The sequence below is a fragment of the Sciurus carolinensis genome, chromosome 11 (assembly GCF_902686445.1).
Source record: "Sciurus carolinensis chromosome 11, mSciCar1.2, whole genome shotgun sequence".
Taxonomy (NCBI): Eukaryota; Metazoa; Chordata; class Mammalia; order Rodentia; family Sciuridae; genus Sciurus; species Sciurus carolinensis.
Window position 1 is genome coordinate 32,126,703 of NC_062223.1, and position 16,226 is coordinate 32,142,928.

Sequence of the window (16,226 nt, forward strand, 5' to 3'; positions counted from 1 at the left end):
TTTCTAATCATTGGGTATTTTGAAGGTCCAGAAGGAGCCAATCTGTTCATTTACCACCTGCCCCAGGAGTTTGGAGATCAGGATCTGCTGCAGATGTTTATGCCCTTTGGGAATGTCGTGTCTGCCAAGGTTTTTATAGATAAGCAGACAAACCTGAGCAAATGTTTTGGTATGTTGACTTCCCTTCTGGTGTTAGAGTGGGATTAAGTTTTTCACTTAAGAAAGGGGGGCTGATAATAGGAAATGCTGGATTTGAGTTCGGGCTGTTGTTTAAGTTACCCTTGAGCAGATCACCTGACCACTTTTTGAGCTTCAGTTTTCTCATATCTGTAGAGGAGGTAATGATTTCTGTCCACAGTACTGCTCCAGAGGGAAAAATAATTTTATGAAAATGGCTTGCAGAAGATCTTAAAATACTTTATAAATATCAGATGGTATTATTATTAAGAATCTTAATTTATGGGCCTGATGTGGTGGTGTTCCCTTGTCATCCCAGGGACTTAGGAGGTGGAGTCCAGGAGGATCTTAAGTTCAAGGCCAGCCTCAGCAACTTAGCAAGAAACCCTGTCTTTAAAAATATAAAGGACTGGGGGTGTAACTCAGTGGCAAAGTGTCCCTGGGTTCAAACTTCAGTACCAAAAAAATTTTAAAATAAAAGAGCCAGGTTTGGTGGTGCACACCTGTAATCCCAGCAGCCTGGGAGGCCAAGGCAAGAGGATTGTGAGTTCAAAACCATCCATAGCAACTTAGTGAGACCCTGTCTCAAAATAAAATATTAAAAAGGGTTGGGAATGTGGCTCAATGGTTAAGCACCTCTAAGTTCAATCCCCTGTATCACCCAAATAAATGAATGAGTGAATGAATGAATAAATAAATCCTAATTTATTTCATGTGATATTGTTTCCAGAGTGTATGTCCCTGCTGAGAAAAATTGGGACTTGAGACTGTGTCTCTTGCATAAAGGAAGACTGAGTCTTCTTGCCTCATTATGTCTCTCACCTAGATTTCTGCTTGGACACACAGGTTTTGTAAGTTACGACAATCCTGTTTCTGCTCAAGCTGCCATCCAGTCCATGAACGGCTTTCAAATTGGCATGAAGAGGCTTAAAGTGCAGCTCAAACGTTCGAAGAATGACAGCAAGCCCTACTGAGCGTGCTCCCCTCTTGAGACTGGAGTGAGAGGGTCTTCTGGTAAGTGGGGGAGGAGCACCCTTAATGATTCGAAGCCCTAAGGCTGTGTGTTGACAGCCCTGGACCCTGATCCCTGCCACTCTCGCAGGCACAGCTTGCCCTGAAGACTCGGCTACTGCCTTCTGTGGGAGTTTCGCTTCGTACAGAGGACAAAGTTTGTGCTTTGGTTTCCAGTGTTTTACTTTGGAGTTTAGGTGCCATATCCTGAGTTTCTTTTTTTTTTTCCCCCCTCCTTTATTTAAAGTTTGCCGTGTTTGTAACCAGTGTGTGTTGAGAAGGACCAACACCAAACCAGCCTCGGGGAAAGGGAATGGGGAAATGTTTTTAAAAAATGATGATCAGAATTTTCCCCAAACCACCCCAAGAGAGGACTAAGTAAAACAAAAAGTTGACCCTCAGAATCTCCCCAAGTGCAAGGGTGAGTGAAATGAAAACTGACATCCAAGAGTTGCAGGGGTGGAGTGGTGGGTTGGCTCTGGAGGAGAGGAGTGATTTGACACCTAATGCTCAGGCAGCTGAAGTCAGAAACTCCTCCAATGCTGCCTTCTGTAGATATATGGAGTTTTTGCCACCTATTTTTCAGATTCTTGTCCTGGATTTCTGCCTCTTTTTTTCTAAAAGGGGTCACCAGTTCTCTGGAAATAAAGCACCTCTTAATTAGCCTGACATATGCAAAAAGCAGGGAGACATCACCCATTGCTGGACTTCCTCAACCACCAATGCTATTGGATTGCCCTGCCTAGCTGGTGGCTGTTTGGGATAAGCAGCCAAAGAGGTCATTTTTCTTTTATTCCAACATCAAATGAGATCATGACCCATTTCCAATAGCTCTCTTAAAAGAAGGCCTCTGTGGAAGATGTTGCCTGTTTTCCTTCCTTAGAATTCACCACAGCAAGGAACATCACCCCCATGCCAAGCCACAGTTTTCTCATGAGGGCAAATCCAGAAAGGTCTTGCAGCATCTTGCTGAAGGGAGCACCTCCCCTGGGCAGAGTGATCAAAAGCCATCTAGTTGTGAGAGGAGAACCCTGCTTCTTAATATACCTGAATCAGAAGGTTCCTTCAAATCAGGATGCCACATTTGCCAGTGGCCAGACTTAATACTTAAGAACCTGAAGAGGTCCGTGCTTGCCTCCTTGAGCGAGGTGTCCCAGAGGTGGTATTCCCACAGAGGTCTGGCAGGCCCCTCTTCTAACCACTCCAGCCCTGTCTTCTGCCCTTGGGGACAGAGGAGACAACAGGATGTTTACAGCCTCCATATGGATTTAGTGTTCATTTACCTCAGTATTACTGTGTTCATTTTGTCCTCGTGCTTACAGTTAGCTCCCTGCTGCCTCCCACAGGTCTCACTCCAGCTCTTGCCTGTGACCCACACAGCCTCTGGGCTCTGCCTCTGCTCTAAGAAGTGCTGTGGGGGTGGAAAGCCAGGAAGGACATGCTGTTGGGAATGTGCACCTGGGCAGAGGTAGCCCCATTAGGATATGACTATTAGCCACAGCCAGGGACTGGGTCCCTGGGTCCCTGGAAGCTTACACCTCACAAATGAGTCCTGACCCCTAGAAGCAGAGATCAGAGTAAAGGGGTTGGTTTGGTATTAAGTTGAATGGGGGCTCTCTCATTGTCATGCTGTCCCTGTGGGTAACAGATTGACTGTCTTGCTGTTGTACAGTTAGTTCGTGGTGTTGGATTATCCCATTGAAGCTGGGACAGCTGTTCCCTTCTCATAGTGATAACTTGGGTCTATTGTCCTCTTAAGAAAAGTGAAACATACACTTCTTAAGCTGAACCACGTAAACTTGAATTCTGCGCACTGGGAGAAATGTGTCCTGTGTTTCAAAGGATAAAACTGTTCTAAAGGCTTCCAGGGTCATGATGGGATTTTTTAAATAAATGCAAAAAAATAAAAAGAAAAAAGAAAAAAGAAAAAAAAAAAAAGAAAAAAATGCTAGGTTGGGGAGGCGCTGTTCTGAATCCCAACCGGCTGGAACCAAGAATGTCGTTTCTATTTTTATAGAAGTTTTATACAGCTCCGGGGTGGAGAATATTTATTACCTAAATTATATCTCTGGAAAAGGCCAGGATTTTGTAGAATCCAGAATGTGATTGTTGTACACACAGGGTGCTGTGTATGATTGAAACTACTGACTTTTTGTGGCCGATTGCAGCCCAGCTAACCTGCCCGAGGGGAAGGTGTTAATGCTGTGAATTGGCAGAGGAGAGAGCTGTGCTCCACAGGGTGCTGCCGGTGCTGTGCTCCCTAACCTTCTGTTCTGTCTTCCTCCTTGGCTAGAACTCCACTCCCTTCCCCCATCTCCCTTCTTCCTTATCCCTGCCCCTCCCCCATTTCATCACTTGTCCATAGATTTGTCCTGGGCTCTGGGACTTTATGAAACCACTTTGCTAATGACATAAGAGGTAAAGGTGCAATCCATTGCCTTTGATACAGACCCTCAGGCTTCATACCTGGTTTTGGTTCTCTTTTTGTAAGAGGAGCACATGCCCCAGCGGGGTCCTGGGCTGCTAAGGCAGCCAGCTGGTGAGATCATGCACTTCTGTTCTCTCCTCCCTCTGCCCAGTGCGTTTGCACCGCAGCAGCACTGCCCTTGAGTACAGTTCTTTCCCCAGGCCAAAGATGGTTTTGTGAAGAAGCTGCTCCCCTACAAGTCTCATGGTGTGAAAGGGCTCAGCTCAGCTCGGAGAGTGGAGACTCGCAGTCAAGTCTTAAGCAATCCTTTTCTGTTGTGTGGAGGTTTCACTTACAATGTGGTTTTTTTTTGTTTTGTTTTGTTTTTTGTTCTGCTGTAGTTTTGTTTCATACTGGGTTACATCATGAAATTGATTTGCCTTGAATGCAGCCAGACCACTGTCTCTCCTGGGTTCCATATGAGTGGCCAGGGCCTGTGTGGAAGCTAAGGGCTTGGATTTCTGGGAATAAAGGGCAGTTTTAATAGGATTGAGCAGAAACCCTGTCCCTCGACCCTAAAGAATCTTCCCCATCCCAGCAAGTGTCTTCTGCTTCCCCCCTGAGTTTTGATCAGGGAGTGGGAGAGAGTCTGAGAGGCCCTGCTCCCCGAGAGACCTTCCCTTATGTGTTGAGCGCTTCGTGGGAAATCCAAGCCTTAGGTTCCCTTCTGTCTCTGGCAATTGGATGTTTTCTTGGTGTCTCCATGTCCTTTTTGACTTTTCCCTGTGTCCATTGTTAGCATGTGCAAAAGTTCCCTGTCATTACCCACCCCCGCCCCCCTGCCCCGTCCCGCCTCCTCATTTCAGGGCTGTACACACAGTGAGTGTCCTGTTCTCTCTCTCTTTGTTTGGATGTATTGCTCTGTGTAACTCAGTGGGTCTCCCTCTTTCTGGTTTGTTTTTTTTTCTAGATTCCTGCCGTTTGTTCATCGTTGTGCCTAAAGCATGTCGATGTGGCGTCAAGTACATCGTCCAAATCCCTGTCTCTTCAGCTTCTCTGATGCTTGAACTCTCACCTTTGACCTTGTGTTGACCTTTGATGCTGACGTGTATTTTTATTATGTTTGTTTCTTTCCTTGTTTTTTCTTTTTTCTTTCCTTTTTTTTTTCCCTTTTGTGCTGCCAAAATTGGTTTTGCTAGAACGACTGCTGAAGGGGAAATATTTAAACTTGCATTTGAATATAAAAAAAATCTATTTTTCTAGAACTTCATAAGATAACCACTTGATTTTGTGATTCCAATTCTTTGTAATTGTCTTCAGAGCAGCCCTACTAGCACATACCGCGTGGTGTTTGTATTTCTGTGAACACACAGCCAGTCCGTTTCTAGGCTTTGTTTCTCTGTGTGCTTAGTTTTAAAGACAACTTTGAAGTAAACAATGAAATAAACGATGTCACTAAAACCTTTGAGGCTCCTGAGCACATTTTGCTGATATAGTTTGTGGGGCTTGAGGAGACCGCATGTGTTGCTCTTTTGTTTTTCTGAGTTCTCAACTGCAGAAAACACCTGAACCCCCCCCTTCCTTTCTGACTGCAGTTTGGGCCCCAGCCAGCCCTTTTTCTTTTTTTCTTTTTCTTTTGTGGTTGTTCCCTGGAGCTACCCTGCGGGGAGCCTTGGCTCCCTCTTACCCCTTCCCTCAGCCCCACAGGGCTCTCCTCCATACTTGTTCCTATAGTCTCCACAGCAAAATGTGATGCTTTTTTTTGTTTTGTTTTGTTTTGTTTTTGTATTGTTTTTGTTTTGAAATTTTTCCTTTCCTACTAAGATTATGCCCAGAAAAAACAAGTTTTGCATGTGTCCTGCTGTTTCTTCACACCTTCGTATATATCACCTTCACCTCTCTGTTTTCTATAGTTTGTGCAAAAACTGACCGATTTAAAAGGGTTTCAAAGAAGCTGTTTTAAATTGTTGTGGGGTTGATTATTTTTTTCAAGATTGTACTGTTTTATTTTGAAGTGGCAACTTTCTCCTCTATTGCCCTTAGAGTGTTTGCCTGTGCACTTAGACTGTCACCTTGCGCGGCCTCCAGGTCTCAGCAGGGCTCCCAGGAGGTAGGCTGCTCTGCTCAGGAGTGGGAAGGGGCCCCAGAGAGGCCCAAGAAGCAGAGCTAGAATCCGAAGGTGGCTGTGGGTGGACAAGGCTTAGCACAGTAGGGCTAGCACCCAGCGGAGGGGGGTGCTCCTAACCACCGGAGGATGCCATCTGCGCACTAAGCGGCTATACATCTGCCGCACTTTTCCTCGGTGACAAGCACAATACTACAGTCTTCACACTGTTTACAGCCCTGGGCACAAACCACCCCACACTGGCTCTTCACCACAGCTCTGTTCTTGCTTAGCTAGTGGGGTGGGGATGAGGGTGGGGATTTGTTTTTTAAATTGGGTGAAGAGCCAGATAGCTACTGTCCCTGGGTGCCAGGCCAGCTAGTTCTTTGGTTCCCTGAGGGGAACTTTCCCTCTTCTCTTGTGGCACCATCCGCCTCAGGGTCTTGAGGACTTGAGGAAGAATGTGAATGGAGGGGGAGAGGCCAGAGGAGATGAGAGGGCAGGGATGGATCTGTGGAGGGAAGAGGTAGCAGGGGAGGAGTTCATAGCAGATCCCACCCAGACCTACAGGCTGGTGGGAGAAAGAGCTGGGAAGCAGAATTGTCCAGGGAAGGGTGGCAAGGTACAGGAGGGGCCCCGGGGGCGGGGGGGGGGGGTAGAAGCACTGTTTAGCATCATTCACACTGGGGTTGAGGGAGAAAGGGATCCTGGCAGAATTTCTGGTCTGGGACCCAGCAGGTTGCCCAGTATTATGCTTGGCCACTCTTACTAGGAGGAAAGGGCAGCCAAGAGGAGGCCCAGTGTATAGTAGGCTGCTTAATTTCCTGGAAGGGGTGACTGGATGGAAAAGGCCAGAAGCCCCAGCCTGAGAGACTGCTGTGCACCCCACAGTCTGACTGCACAGAGCCGCCTCTGTTGGCAGGAGGCGCTGAGGCTCCCCTTCCTGTGTATTGAGAAGCCTTGTTTGCCAATATATTTTGCTTTCAATTCCAAGAGGAGCTCTGGGAAAACCTGTGGATAAAACCAAATGCCAAATGTTGGACGTTGTTTCCTTTTCCTTTTCTCTCTCTGATTGTTTTAATTGTTCTGTGGTGGTTTTAATGGATTTGAGACCCTGGAGCGGCAGCTGCCTTTCTGATTTCCAGCTGCTTTTTGTGAATAATTTAAAAAGAAAAAAAAAAGAAACTTTACATTTTGGAGACAAACCTGTGTGAGTTTTTTATTGGTACAAACGTTGTATTTAACACTAGGGGTTTTGTACAGTTTTTTGCCTTTTCTACTAGAAAACAATGTAAAGTGATTTCACAATGTGAAGAGAAAAAAATTGCCACTATGACCAAACGCACAGTCTGTTCTGCAGCAACAACGGGATTCAATCAACTCAAAAGTCGTGATTCAGCCGTAGAAATGCTTTTCCTTGACCTTGTTTGAGCTTTCCTTTCTTTCCTGTTTTGATTTGCAAAAGAAAATGTCTTTTCTGTGTGAACTTGTGTTGTACTCTGTAGAAAATTATGGATTTTACTTTAATGGTTTAAATAAAGGCAAGAAGAGCCCTTATCGCTTTTCTTACCTAATCACAGAGTTTGTGTAGTGGATTAAAAAAGAAAAAAATTGTTACAAGTTTGGAGCAAGGGAGTATGTGTTTAAAAGGACTCTCCTTCCTTTTTTTGTGTGTTTTTCCTTTTGTCCCAATGGGGAACCTAAATCTGTTTTAATTGCACAGACACACGGACAAAAAGTCATTTTGTATCTGCCAAGTGTGGTACCTTCCTTTGTTTATTTGCTATTAAACTGTTTGAGAAGAACTGATGCTGTCTTCAGAGTTTTTGATTGCTGGGGACATATGGGAATCCCTAGAGGGCTGGGGTTGGTGGTGTTCCTTACACAGGGCAGATGGGCGGGCCCTGGTCTGGTTTCAACTTGATGTACATGATGATGTGCAGCTGAACCCACCAAAGGTCCTGAAGGAAAACCCAATTTCTCTTAAGAACACTGCCTGCTTAATGTTACTGTGTTCTGCCAGATCCCTGCCTATATGAAAACTTAAAACTTTTTGGTAGCCTTAATTTTTTTGTGCTTCTCCCATTCTCAGAGTGGCTGCCCTCCCACAGAACTGGTCCATACACACTATCGCCAAAGTCACTTCTTTGGTGCTGCAGAGTCCCAGGAGTCCCCAGGTAGTGGCCAGCACAAATCCCAGACCCTAGCTGCCTGGGCTTCCTCTCCAGGCCTTTGAGGCTTTGGCCCAAAGTGGTTACTCTCCTTTTATTCCTTCAGTTTACAACTCACTCTCCAAGTAAGACCCTACACCTTAGACCTCTGAGCTTGGGCTCAGTTAGCCATTAGGCCTCAGGAGTCTCAGGTCCTCTAGCTGAAGTGTAAGCCTTCTGTTCCTTATCCAGTTCTTTATTGCCACTGCTGTCATCACGTGGAGACCTCTGGGTGGGCCAGGCCTGACCCCTAGTGTCACTGTCCTCCAGTTGAGGTGAGTCTGTGGGATAGCATTCCCCAGTGGGGGTGCATCAAGTACTAGCTGTGATATGTTCTGTGAAGTAAGGGTTCTCAGGTTTAGGGGTGTTCTCTTGACTTCTAGCACCTAGTGGCACACTAGCACATTCAGGACTCTGAGAAATCAGACACTAAAGGGGCCTCTCAGGTTTGAGCTAATCCAGCATCTCCCCAACATATCCTGTTGAATATTGTCCACTTGTTCCCCACAAAAATCTCTTGGTTGTGGACCTTAAAAAAATCTTGTTACCTGAACTGGGAATGTAACTCAGTGGAAAATACTTACCTAGTATGCATGCCTACCTGGGTTTGAGCCCCAGCACTGCATCAAAAAAAAAAAAAAGATTTCATCAACCACATTTTCTCTTTAGTTGCTGTTTTATCCGTATCACCATTTTTGTTTCATTTTGTGTGGGTTTCTTGCAGTGCTAGGGATCAAACCCATGGCCTCATGAATGCTAGGCAAGCCCTCTAACACTGAGCTTACATTCCAGATCCTCATGTCTCCATTTATATTTATTAAAAATACATTTAAAATTGAAACTTTATCGGGCACAGTGGTGTATGCCTGTAATCCCAGCAGCTCAGGAGACTGAGGCAGGAGGATCATGAGTTCAGAGCCAGCCTCAGCAAAAGCAAGTCAGTGAGATCCCATCTCTAAATAAAAATACAAACAGGACTGGGATGTGTGTGGCTCAGTGGTTGAGTGCCCCTGAATTCATTCCCCGGTACCCGCCCCAAAACAAAAACAACAAAGGAAGCTTTGTATTAACATGCAAGTGTTCACCCTAGCTAATGTCCATTTATTGTTTGCATGGTCAGGTGCTATATGAAACTCATGACATCATGTATGTTCCAGTCTTTTTTTCCATGGATTGAATCCACGGATACTCTACCACTGAGCTACATTCCAAGTTGTTTTTATTTTTTATATTTGAGATAGGGTCTCCCTAAATTGCTGAGGCTGACTTCAAACTGGTGATCTCTTGCCTTAACCTCCCCAGTTGCTGGGATCACTGGGGTGTGCCGTTACAGCCAGCTCTTCCAGTCTTTACGCCATTCCTGGGAGATAACTACTGTTGTTCCCCTCCCTATTTTATGAATGAGCCAGCAGGGTAGAAGTTAGGTGACCTGCTACAGAGTGATGTGTGCTCAGAATTAAACCAGGTATTTGACTCCTGAACCCTTTCTCTTAACCACTATCAGGTACAACTGACTTAAACAAAATTCTTTAGTTAACCTGCTGCTCCTCATAGGTGATTGCACTCTAGCAAACAAGATTTAGGTGTGACTCCCCCAGGTGGTGACTCTTTGTCTTTGCCTCCTTCCAGAGGCCATTTTGGTGTTTGAGCAGCTCACTGTCATTTCAGCACTCCTGCAAAGGTACTGCCACTTGTACAGAGTGGGGCTCCTCAAAGGTACCCCATTCCATACTCTCAGTTCTTCACTAGACCTAGTATTGACCCAGCTATTGTTTACCTAATATTTATTTTTTAATTTAGCGGCATTAAGCTCACTTACAATATTTTATGTCTCCATGCCACCCAAATTTTAAATCGCCTTTTTTCAACTTCATTCTAACCACTAATAATTTGTGAAACCAAGTTTGATGTCCTAATTATTATATTTTGAAATACACATAAAAATCCATAACTATTAACATGAAATGTTCATTGAATGCCTTTTCAGCATTCTGTATTTTATACTTTGAGAAAATGGGGTGATACAGGGTCAGAACCTTCCTCCATGGACTCCTGGGCCTGATTGTTCTGCATAGGAGAGAGTGATTTAACTGAAATCCTCTCCTGCCTAGCTAAATTTTATGTTCTATGACTCAAGAGGAGAGCGGTAGAGCTTCTCTCTTAGTCTTTGTCTTGGAATTCCTGTGTTCCTGAGATAGAACTTGATGTGAAAATAGAATATTAAATACTACTTGAGCATCTTTCAGTTAACATCAGACTTAAAGGCTATTGTTTTTCTTAATAATTTATCTGGGGCTGGAGATAATAGCGTGTTAGAACAGTTGCCCAGCATGCACAAAACATGGGGTTCAATCCCCAACACCACAAAAAATTAACTCAGAATATTCTTGGAGTACAGTAGTGTACAGTGCACACCTGTATTCCTAGCAACTCAGGAGACTGAGACAGGAAGATTAGTAGGAGATCCTCACATTCAAAGCCAGTCTCCATAACTTAGCAAGACCCTTCTCTCAAAAAAAGCTGGGGATGTAGCTCAGTGGTAGGGGCACTCCTGGGTTCAGTCCCTAGTACTGGGGGTGGAAAAGAGAGAAAGAAGAAAGAGTATGCTAAAAGTAGTAATTTTAGCTTTATTTATTTATTTGCAGAACTGGGGATTGAACCCAGGAACACTTTACCACTGAGCTACATCTTTTTTTTTTTTTTTTTTTTTTGAGACGGTTTTACTAAGTTGCTTGGGCTGGCCAAAACAAACTTTGATTCTCCTGCCTCAGTCTCCCCTGAGTAGCTGAGATTACAGTTGGGCACTGCACACAATCATATCTGGCAACTTTTGGGGGGATTGGGGGGGTGTACTGGGGATTGAACCCAGGGGGCACTTAAGCACTGAGCCACATCCCCAACCCTTTTTATTTATTTTAAGACAGGGTTTCTAAGTTGCTGAAGCTGGTCTTGAACTTGTGATCCTCTGCCTCAGCCACCTGAGTCACTGGGATTACAGGTGTGTGCCACCATGCCCCACTTAACCTTTTTTAAATTAGACTTTTGCGTCTTATAATCATAAAGCTGTATCTTAATTAAACAGTTTGTATTCCTTTTCAAAGCCTTTTATCTTTTTACAGATGGCTCAGCGCCTACTTTTTGCCACATTCTGTTTCCTGTCTGCAGTGACTGTCTCTGTCAGTACATGGCTTTTATAACTCTCACATACTGTGCTCACCTGAGCAGCTCAGTCTCTGATGAGGAAAAGGAATGACCCTGATGGGAAAGGAATTAAAGACCAGGCTGCGCTACTTCTGGGAACATCACATTAATGTATGGTAACATTTCCCTTGAGGAGAGGTCATAGATGACTTTGTCTTGCACCTTCTGCCTTTTTCAAGCATTTTCTTCCCTTTCAGGTGTCCTCTCTAGCCTCTACCATCTGGTGTTAATTTAAGGTTCTTGTTTTTCTAGATCAGAGTCAGTCTTGGGATGGAAAATTGAATGTATTCAACTCGGAAGGGCCATCCTGATGCTCCTAAAACCTCCTGCTGTCCCATTTCCGGTCTGTGAGGGTTCCACTAACCTGAGGTCACTTGAAATGTGGAGTTTTAGAAAACAGAAAACTTTACAATCCAGGCGTGGTGGTGCACACCCCATAATCCCAGTGACTTGGGAGGTTGAGGTAGGAGGATCACAAGTTGAGGCCAGCCTGGGCAATTTAGCAAGCCCCTATCTCAAAAATTTAAAAGAGAGGGGATATAGCTTAGTGGTAACCCTTGGATTTAATCCTCAGTAACCCCCTTTGCCCCAAAAAAATAACCAGCTTTACTGAGATAATTTACACCAACAGATCACCTATATAAAGCATATCATTCATTGGTTTATAGAGTGGTGCAGCTGCTGCCACAGCCTAATTTTAGATCATTTTTGCCACCCTAAAGAGACTCCATACTCATAAGCAGTCACCCCCTTTCCCTGCTCTTGGCAACCACTAATCTACTTGATGTAGCTGAATCTATTCTGGATATTTCATGTAAACAAAGTCATAAGACACGTGGCCTTTGTCTGTCTTTCAGTTAGCCTGCGTGTCAGGCACTTTCTTACGGCATTTTCTCCTTTCTTCTCCATCCAGAAAACCAATCACATCGTGGTCCTCGTACCACCTGCCCTGCTGTTCCTAGCTCTTCTGAGCTCGTCTCCCTGATCTTGATTTGTTTCTGCAGCCTTTTCCCCACTTCCTGAACTCCCATATCCTCTTCCGAATCATGTGTCATGTTATCTGCCTCATCCTGAATCTAGCAGCCCTCTACACCTACCTTGTCCCAGATGATCACCCATTAGCCACTGTAGCTATTTAAGTTCAAATTAATTAAAACTAAAATGTCAGCAGCTCAGTTTCACTAGCCACATTTGTTCAAGTGTTCAAAGCTGCATTTGATACACTACTGTCATATTGGACAGGGCCAACAGAACATTTCCATCAATGCAGTGATCAGGACTGTTCTAGACAGTTGCCTTTGCTTTTTTTTTTTTTTTTTAATAAATATTTTTTAGACGTTGATGGACCTTTATTTTATTCACCTATTTATATGTGGTGCTGAGAATCGAACCCAGTGCCTCACACATGCTAGGCAAGTGCTCCACCACCGAGCCACAACCCCAGCCTGCCTTTGCTTTTAAGAAAACAAAATCACCATTTATTGATCTTAGATGTAGCTCTGATACTCAGCAGCTAGGAGCATAGAAAGGCAGAGCCTGAGTCACAGCTCCTTCTTGACACATGGCTAATAGCAGGAGAATTGGATTTTAATTCAGGGCCACACTGACTTCAAAGTCCCTGTAGAGCATGTTCCTTTGGGATCTCATGGTGAGCCCTGGGTTGCCCCAGCTTAAACTCCACCTTCAGAATGGAGTTTCAATTCCTCACAGGCTGGCAGATGAGTATTCAGTAAACAATTGATGAGTGAGTAGATGAACAAACATCAGAAGATGACAGTTGCTTTGTCCAACAGCTTTCTGGTGGCTTTCCTTCTTACCATATCAGAGTTTTTTGCAGTTTGATCTTTTAGAAATTTCTGTCTGCATAATAACTTTTTTGGGGGTGTGCACTGAACCACGTCCCCAGCCCTATTTTGTATTTTATTTAGAGACAGAGTCTCACTGAGTTGCTTAGCGCCTCACCGAGGCTGGCTTTGAACTCACGACCCTCCTGCCTCAGCCTCCTGAGCTGCTGGAATTATAGGCATGTACCTCTGCGCCTGGCACATAAAAACATTTTTGCACCCCATTTACAGATTCCTTGCTACCAGCCAGTACCTAAATTCATAGACCTCCTGTGGCCTTGAAACAAATGACAGCTAAGTCCCTCAAAGGTGCTTTATAGGAATTCTGGGACTACAACTTCTGAGGTTGGCAAGGCAACTCACCAGGGTCTCTGCCCTGCAAGGAAGTTGGTACTGGTCCCATCCCGTTTTACAGAGCCCTGAGCTGTTGGTAGTGCCCCTTGGTAATCAGGGAAGTCCCTGAGAGAAGGGAGTCTACCTATGGCTCGTCAACCACAGGAGTGCTATTAATCTATGTGTCCCTAGGGTGGGGTGTACCCAGAGCCTGTGATACCATGACTTAAAATCAGTATAGGGTTTGAATTTTAAAAGTGTCACAAGTTAAATGGAATGTAGCTCAGTGGTAAGTACTTATTTAGCATGTATGAGGTCTGGGTTTCCAGCTCTGCAGAAAACAAAAGAATAAACTGTCTGGTGGCGCATGCCTGTCATCCCAGTGACTTGGGAGGCTGAGGCAGAAGGGCACAAGTTTAAGCCCAACCTCAGCAACTTAGCAAGGCCCTGTCAACAAAATAAAAGGGGTGGGGGTGTGGCTCAATGGTAAAGCATCCCTGAGTTCATTCCCCAGTGCCACACACAAAGTCCTCCATCTTGTAGCCCATGGATAAAACAGATGGGCCAGGGTGAGGGCTATGGTTATGCTTTCAGGGTCTTTTCTAAGTGTACAAAAACATGTACATACATAATTTTTCTTAATAAAAGTGAGCACACACCATAACATACAGAATGTTCTGCAGCTTACTATTTTTAGGTGTTCTCATGGGCAGCCTTCCATCTGCATATAAGGGTATGTCTACCACTTTGGTTTTGGGAGGCCACATTGCATTTCATGGCATCAGCCACTCTCCCGTTGGACCCAGGTTATTTCTCTCTTTTTTTTTTTTTTTCACTATTATAAGTAACGACTAATTGATTTTGGTTGTAAAATCTTTTTTTTTTTTTTTTTCGAAGCAAGCTTACACTTTATCATTTCTTTTCTATATACATATTTTTTGTTGTTAATGATGTACTTTTAATTTATATGTGGTGCTGAGAATCGAACCCAGTGCCTCACACATGCTAGGCCAAGCGCTCCACCACTGAGCCACAACCCTAGCCCCATGTTTTATCATTTCATTTGGGATATATAGCCGGGAAAAATAATTCAGAAAGGAGAGACTTTTCCAAGTATCTCACTAATTTCAGTGGGAAGGTGGGCTGACTGGACCTGTGCTTCTGGAACATGGGCTGCCTATAAATGAGGCCAATCTAAAATGACAGGTGACCTTTGACTTCAGTGTTAGGGTGAGAATAGAGAGTGATGGGGGCTCTGGATGAAAGAGACATTACAGTCTCTTAGGGTCAGACATCAGAAAGGGTTGATGTGCAGTTCCAGGCCTGGGGTTGCCCGAGCTTCTAGTCTTGAAGTAATGCAGGAAATGCACATTTTTACATGAAATATCTCAGAATAACAAGTGTTGCCAACTAACTCAAAAGTGTTCAGTCCTCACATGCCAGATCACGACCCCTGCCTCGGGCCTGGATTTAACTTTTTTCTTCCTTTTTTGTCCCGTGTTCATAATTTAGTGGGAATGCAAGGGATGTTGTTTTTGTTTTCTCAATTTTTTGGTTTGTTTTTGGCAGCTCTGGGGATTGAACCCCGAGCCTCTTGTATGCTAGTCAAGTGCTCTGCTTACTATTGGGCCGCACCCTCAGTGCCATATGTGAAAATAGGATAATATTAAGAGCCCTGAGGCCCCGGCTGATCTGCAACCTGTGAGTTAAGTGGCCCAGAAAAAGGTCATTTTATGGCTCTCCTCCCAAACAACTTCCAGTGGCCCTTTGTCCGCTGGGCACTGGTGAGCAAGTCTTAACAATTTTCACCTCTTTCCCCCGTCCATGTTGGGGCTGGAACCCAGGGCCTCATGCATGCCAGGCAGGCATTCCACCTCTGAGCCCCATCTCCAGCCCGGCTCACTTCCTTAATACAATTCTGCCCACCCAGGCCACACACAGCTCTGCATTACATTCCCAGTGACTTTGTTGTGTGTCAGGCAGACCTCCCTATGGCTATGCATTCTCAAAATGTGTCCAGTTCCCTACTTTCTTCACTGTTCTCCTCATTCTCCCTCTCTGGGACAGTATCATGATTAAGAGTGGGACTCCTTGGGCTGGAGATACAGCTCAGTTGGTAGAGTGCTTGTCTTGCAAGCACAGGCCCTGGGTTCAATCCCCAGCACCGCAAAAAAAAAAAAAAAAAAAAGTGGGACTCCTAAAGCCACATTGCTTCGGTTTTAGTACCAGCTGTCTCTAGATGGCAATGTGTTCTTTAACCATCTCCCTTGGGCTCCTTATCTGTAAAGTGAAAGGAATGCTTAATTCAGAACATGCAGTTGGATTTCTTCTCTTGGTCTCCTCTCACTTTGCCTAGGGTCTGTTCAGTGACAGAGATAAACCACAGCACTTACCCTAAAAGAACTGACCTCAGCCCAAATATACAGTAGCTGAATTCTGGAAAAGGCACTCAAAAATTAAATTTTTAAGTGAAACAAGGTGTTCTGTCTAGATCAAGCAAGCATGACAGTCCCTGTCATGGAAATTAGGGGCAGAGACCTGAGACTGGGGCAGGGGAAGCCTTTATCCTGTCACTAAGATTCCCCAGGTACCTGGAAGGACAGTGCTGGCTGCCCATCCTCTCCTTCCTGCCAGACATGTGCCTGGGCTGCTGAGTGGGGTGAATCTACTGGTTCTGCAGCACTTCCCTCTGGGCCCACTGAGATGAGAGGAAGGTCCCAGGCAGCTCTCCTGCCACCAGCAGCTCCTGACTGGCCTCTGAACTTCACTCTTGTGGTCCCTTTCTCAGTTTCCAGTGGCCCAGACCTTACAGCATGTTCCCCATGGTGAGTTCTGGTGACCAGACCAGCCACCTGTCCATGGACCTGCTCTGATGTCCCTTCTACCTCTCCATGTATAGGGACTCTGGGCCATTGAATCCAGAACCATTCACTACTGGC

The 16,226-nt window shown here is 44.9% G+C and overlaps 1 protein-coding gene across 12 annotated transcripts in view; it reads left to right on the forward strand.

Annotated features, from left to right (window-relative positions):
* The window catches only part of Celf1 (CUGBP Elav-like family member 1), an 80,792-nt gene extending 73,284 nt beyond the window's left edge, over positions 1 to 7,508 (forward strand). For 11 of the 12 annotated variants that reach the window (XM_047515894.1, XM_047515893.1, XM_047515895.1 and 8 more), the window contains 3 exons: positions 26 to 169; positions 1,024 to 1,191; positions 4,566 to 7,508. In XM_047515894.1, the coding sequence (XP_047371850.1) occupies positions 26 to 169; positions 1,024 to 1,151 (272 nt within the window). In that variant the 3' untranslated portion in view covers positions 1,152 to 1,191; positions 4,566 to 7,508. Of the gene's footprint in view, positions 1 to 25; positions 170 to 1,023; positions 1,192 to 1,279 lie in introns of all 12 variants that reach the window. The other variant, XM_047515885.1, reaches the window with a different exon arrangement.
* Positions 7,509 to 16,226: the final 8,718 nt, after the last annotated feature.